Here is a 6,418-nt window from a genome sequence, read left to right as displayed (position 1 = left end):
AAAAGTCCCACCAAGAGAGTTCTCAACCCAAGATAACAAGAATCTTACTAGATTCAGGAGCCACAAGTGACTCCAGTTTTTGATTTGTGTTTGTGAGGCTTCCTTACCCCTCTTGAGACCCAGGACAGGGTGTAAGCAATGTCCTCCTTGGGGCATTGTTTGGCCACTCTAAGGTTCCCAAATCTCGCTGGGGCCTCCCAGTGTTGTAGAGTGTAACGGAATGAACAACCACCAAAGCCAGAAAATGTTAAAGGGAGTCTATTAGGGGGCCAACGACTACAGCCTGAGGCTCAGGGGCAGAGAATCAGAACTGTAGTCGCTGGCTAGCTAATAAAGACTCTCTTTAACCTTAATCTGGCTTTGGTGGTTGTTCATTCAGTTACACTCTACAACAACCAGCGAGAGATGAGAGAGAGGGAGAGAAAGTGAGAAAGCAAGCCACCAGTCTGGGACTTGAGCCATGGTCGGCCACGTGGGAGTGTCCAGCACCTCAAACCACCACACCACCTGCTTTTCCTCCTTCCCTTTTTAAAAAAGTTTATTTCCTTCTGTCTCTCTCTGGTCAACTTCAATAAAATAATTGTTGGGGCTGGCAGGTAGTATGGTAGTTGGGGGCGTTGGATTCCCACATGGCTGACTGAGGTTTGAGTCCCGGACTGGGCAGCTTGCTTTCTCAGTTTCCCCCTCTCTCATTCTCTCCCTTTCTGCTCAAATTAAAATGAATAAATGAATAAATAAATAAATGAACGAATAAAGTTAAATAAATTAAACATTTTAAATTTAATTTATTTGATTTTTTTTTTCTGAGAGGTTTTCGCTATAGGGTGCATGCGCTCACCAGACAGACAGAGAGACAGACAGAAAGCGAGAAATCACCCCCCAGGAGGAATGGCCACGCCGCAATCCCTTCTCCTCCATTCTCTTGGGATCTTGGGCACGCACGCACATGCACCCGGCGTGAGTTTTAAGCCACCGGGTCCGGGACGCAAACCGTGGTCGACTACGTGGGAGTCCAGCGACATAGCCATTATGCTAATTGCTGGTCCCTGATGATTTTTCATTTTGACCAGAGAGAGAGAGATAGGAAGCTGTTTAGGTCTAGGACTTGAACTATGGTCAGCCATGTGGGAGTCCAGTGCTGTAACCACCATGCGTCTACCACACGAAACAATTCTTAAAAAAAGGGGAAAAAAAGACATGGTTATATTGATGAGCTACTTTTATAGTTGGAAATTATTCTAATGAGATTTATGGATGATTTCTGTTTGGTTTTTTTTTAGGTCAGTATTGCTGAATATGAGACGGTCTGCAGCACCAAGTCAGTTGCAGGGAAATTCCTTTAAAAAACCAAAGTTTATACCACCAGGAAGAAGTAATCCAGTTCCAAATGAAGAACTTAAGAAGTTGAATCCAGATATAAAATTATGTAAGGTAAAAGATGAAGAACATTATAATTTGGAGAAGCATTTCTTTTTTGTTTTTTAGATTTTGGTATAGGGTGTGCATGTTTGCCATAGAGAGACAGAGAGGGAAAGTGAGAAATCACCCCAAGGGGGTAATGGTCACTCCATAATCCCTTTTCCTCTAGTCTTCTTTTAGGATTTTGGGCATGCACACACATGTGCCCAGTATGATTTTCAAGCCACTGAATCTGGGACTTGAACTGCATAGTTGTCTTCTGGGACTCAGTGTTTTAACCTCCATGCCACCTGCATGTTTTGTGTGAGTGTGGTTTTTTTTGTTGTTGTTGTTGTTATTTATTTATTTATTTTTTATGCTTAGGAGCACCTATGCATGCATAAGAGAGAGACAAAGAAAGAGAAAAGGAGACAGTGATTCCCTCTTCTGTCTTTAGACTCATTAGGATCTTGGATGCTTAGTCCCCAAGATAGACTTGGGATCCAAACCTGTGGTTGGCCATGTGGCTTTTAGTGCTCTTCAGCATGCTGCCACCTGTGCCACTGAGGCTGGGCCTACCTGTGTTTTACTGTACATTTCTTTAGTTTCCATGGTTTCTCAAGCAGATTGTTAGCATTTGCCAGGATAAGAATTTTGTTACTACACTGTAAGAAAAACTACAGGTTTTTCTTTTTCTTTTAAATTTTGCTGTAGGGCTCGTGTGCTCACTAGAGAGAGCCAGAGAGACAAAAAGGAGAAGTGATAAAACAGCCTCTTAGGGGGGATGACTACACTGCATCCCTTTCTTCTCCGTTTTCTTCTTGGAATCTTGGATATGCACACATATGCACCTTGCATATTTTTCAAGCCACCGGATCTGGACTTGAACAGGCAGTGTGTAGGGTTCGGCAGCTTTAATCACCATGCCCTCTGCCTTTAATCACCATGCCATCTGCCTTTGTTTTTTGTTTTGTTTTTATTTTTTGCCATAGGGCCTGTGTGCTCACCACAGAGAAAGAGACAGACAAGGGAAGTGAGAAATCACCTCCCAGGGGGATGGCCATGTCATGATTCCTTCTCCTGCATTCTTGGGATTTTGGGCAAGATACCCACATGCCTGGCTTGTTTTTCAGGCCGCTGGGTCCAGGACTCAGACTGTGGAGTTGGCCATGTGGGATCCAGCACATTAACCACCATGCCACCTGTGGTTTTTTAAAATGAGGTTTCTTTCTTTCTTGAATAATTTTATAGATATAGATATAATTTATGTACCATATAATCCTCGTACTGCCTTCAGGTGCTTTTTAGTATACTCATTGAATTATACAATTATTACATCAATAAATTTTTAGAACGTTTTCATCACTCCTCCAAAAGACCTCATATACGTTAGTAGTTCCTCCCTTTCTATTTTTCTCCAAACCCTCCAGTCCTAGCACCTACTAAAAGGACTCATACATGTGTGCTTTTGTAAATTTTCTTTTTCTTGAACTCTCAGCATAGTGTTTTCAGGGCTTGTCTATGTTGTAGCATGCATTAGTAATTCATTTCTTCTTATTTCAAAAATAATTTTTTTTTTTATTTTTTCTTGCAACAAGTACAAATTTTTTGGCTGAAAACAACACAAATGTATTAACTTATGATTCTGTAGGTCAAAAGTACAAGCAGGTCTCACTGGTCTAAGATCAAGGTGTTAACAGGGCTTCATCATTTCTGAAGACTTTACGGGAGAATCTGTTTCCTTGCATTTTCCACCTTCTATAGGTCACCACATTCTTTTGCTCATGTTTTCCTTAATTCATTTTTAAAGCCAGCAGTGGAAGTTTGGGTCTTTACGTTACCATCTGTCTGATTCTCTGCAACTGGAATTCATTTGATTAGATTGTATTCACCTAGATAATCCAGGGTAATCTTTCCATTTCAAGGTCCTTAACCTTAATCACATCTGCAAAGTACCTTTTGCCACATAAGATAACATATTCATGGTTTTTAGAGATCGGGGTGTGGACATTTTTGAGGCCATTATTTTGCCTACCACACTGAATAATAGTCCATTGCGTTAATATACCATATTTTGTTTATCCATTCACTCGTTGATGAGTGCATATGGGGTGTTTCCACTTTTTGGTTATTAGGAATAATGTTTATGAACATTTGTGTACAGATTTTTATGTGGACATTTTCATTTCTCTTGAGTACATTCCCAGAAGTAGAATTGCTGGATCATAGTCATTCTATGTTTAACCTCTTAATGAATGGTAAGACTCTTTTCCAAAATGGTTGAAACATGAGTGTATGCGGATTTCAATTTTTCCACATCCTTGCAAACACTTGCTATCATCATTTTGATTGTTGCCGTTCTAGTGGGTTGAGTAGTATTTCCTTGTGTTTTTTTTTGTTACTTATTTTTTGAGCGATAGAGAAAAAGATCTTCTGAACAGGGTCCTCATGGCTGTGATCCACCCTAGCCATGAAATTGTGGGCACGTGTTTGTGTGTCTGGTGTGTACAGTGAAGTCTTGGGACACAAACCCAGAATCTTCCCACATGGGTTCAGCATTGTAGTGTTGTGCTACCACTGCCTCACCTCATGGCCTTTAATATAGTTGTGATTTGTATTTCTCTGATAATAAGTGCCAAGCGTCTTTTCTTTTTTAATTATTTTCTATAGGGTGTGTGTGTGTGAGAGAGAGAAAGTGAGAAAGCAGTCCCCCAGAGGGCCATGTGCAATCCCTTATCCTCCATTCCCTTCTTGGGATTTTTGGACATGCTGTGTGCCCAGTATGTTTTTTAAGCCATCAGATTTGGGACTTGAACAATGTATTGGGTTGTCAGAAAAGTCATAATGTATTTCTCTATGTTTTTGTATGCAAAAATTAGTCATGACTTTCCAATAACCCAGTAGTTGACCATGTGGTATCCAGCTACCCTAACCACGATGCCACTGTCAGATCCCAATGTTACATTTTTTAAAAAAAAATTTTTTTGTTTTAATTTTATTTATTATTACTTGTTTCACTTTGACCAGAGAGAGAGAGAGAGAGAGAGAGAGAGAGAGAGAGAGAGAGAAAGAGAGATAAAGAGAGAAAGCAAGCCACTAGGTCTGAGTTGTGAACCACTGTCAGCCATGTGGGAGTCCAGCATCCTTAACCACCATGCTACTGGCTGGCCCCCAGTGTTACATTCTTGATTTTGATAATTTTACTGTGACTGTGGAAAACACTGTCTTTCGGAACACTTCTTTTTTAAAAGAATTATTTTATTTTATTTTATTATCATTATTATTCTTTCACATGAGTGAGAAAGAGAGAGAGAAAGAGAGAGAGAGAGAGAGAGAGAGAGAGAGAGAGAGAGAAAGCAAGCCGCCAGGTCCGGGACTTGAACTGTGGTTGGCCATGTGGGAAGTCCAGCACCTCAGCACCTCAACCACCATGCTACCTGCTGGTCCCTGTGGAAACACTTCTTTGGGTATTAATATTTAGATGTAAAGTAGTATAGTGTCTGCAGCTTACCATCAAATATTTACATATATGCACATTAAAGAGACACAACGAAAGTGAGAACAAGTGGATTAAAATGTAAACAAGTAGGAACCTGAGTAAAGGGTATGCGGGAGTTTCTTGTGTACTATTTTTGGAATGTTTCTGTAAGCTTGAAATTATATCAAAACAAAATATTGCAAAAATAATTTAATTTTATATTTTTTGGAGAGGTTTTTTTCGCTATAGGGCGCGTGTGCTCGCCAGACAGATAAAGAGAGACATAGAGACAGAAAGCAAGAAATCACCCCCTGGGGGGATGGTCATGCCGCAATCCCTTCTCCATTCTCCTCTCGGGATCTTGGGCACGCACGCACACGCGCCTGGTGTGAGTTTTAAGCCACCGGGTCCAGGATGCGAACCGCGGTCAACTATGTGGGAGTCCAGCGACATAGCCATTACACTAACTGCTGGTTCCAAGAATTTTATTTTTTAAATAATTATTTTACTTTATTTATTTATTTACTTTATTTGACCAGTAAGGGACAGAGCGAGAGACAGAGTGAGAGAAAGTGAGAAAGCAAGCCACCAGGTCTGGGACTCAAACTGCAGTGGTCCATGTGGGAACCCAGCCCCTAACGACCATGTCACCTGCTGGCCCCATAAAAATAAAATTTTTGACCTCCGTAGTTAACTTACTTTAAAATGTTACCAGGTAGATTTTATTTTGAACATCTGATTACTAACCATAAAATTAATTGAGAATATTTATTGTGATATGACAACTTTGTTATTATGAGGTTTTTTTTTTTTTTAATTATCTATTAAGGGCTGGTGGATGGCATGGTGGATAAGGGTGCTAGATTCCCACATGGCCAACTGCAATTTGAGTCCTGACCTGGCAGCTTGCTTTCTGGCTTTCCCTTTCTCTCTGTCTGTCTCTAGTCAACTTAAAAAATAACTACTAATGGAATTAAATAAATAAACAATTCTTAAAAAAAAAAAAGATGAATTACCTATTAAGAAAATAATTATTTTATTTTATTTATTGTTATTTAAATTTGCTGTAGGTGACACACGCACAAGAGAGAGAGAGAGAGAGAGAGAGAGAGAGAGAGAAAAGAGAGAGAAAGTGAGAAAGTGAGAAAGCAAGCCACCAGGTCCAGGGGTCCAGGACTTGAACTGCAGTTGGCCATTGTTGGAATCCAGCATCTTAATCATTATGCCTTCTGCTGACTCTGTTAATTGTGTTTTTAATTTTTTTTTTTTTTATGTTAAAGGGCATGTACATGAGAGAGAAAGATAGAGAGACCCTCAGCAGGGCCTTACTGTGTCACTATTCTGTTTTCCCAGCCCTCTCACTATCCTGGATACCCTGTGCATTTTTAAAGACAACCTGGGAATCTGAACCCATGATCAGCCACATGGATTAGAACCTTGGAGGGCACGGTGTTATCAATGTTTCATAGTGGTGGGTTTTTTTTTTTTTTTTTTTTTTTTTTTTTTTTTTATATTTTCGGGGAACACGCGTTTGAGCTTTGT

The 6,418-nt window shown here is 40.1% G+C and overlaps 1 protein-coding gene across 1 annotated transcript in view; it reads left to right on the top strand.

Annotated features, from left to right (window-relative positions):
• Window positions 1-6,418, top strand: part of LOC102487630 (DNA repair and recombination protein RAD54B-like) — a 67,890-nt gene that overhangs the window by 10,480 nt on the left and 50,992 nt on the right. The window contains exon 2 of the mRNA XM_006161289.2: window positions 1,281-1,431. Within this exon, the coding sequence (XP_006161351.1) occupies window positions 1,297-1,431 (135 nt within the window). The 5' untranslated portion in view covers window positions 1,281-1,296. The remainder of the gene's footprint in view (window positions 1-1,280; window positions 1,432-6,418) is intronic.

This window comes from Tupaia chinensis, unplaced genomic scaffold, assembly GCF_000334495.1.
Source record: "Tupaia chinensis unplaced genomic scaffold, TupChi_1.0 Scaffold138407_1, whole genome shotgun sequence".
NCBI classification, from domain to species: Eukaryota; Metazoa; Chordata; class Mammalia; order Scandentia; family Tupaiidae; genus Tupaia; species Tupaia belangeri.
This window is presented reverse-complemented; position numbering and strand designations above follow the sequence as displayed.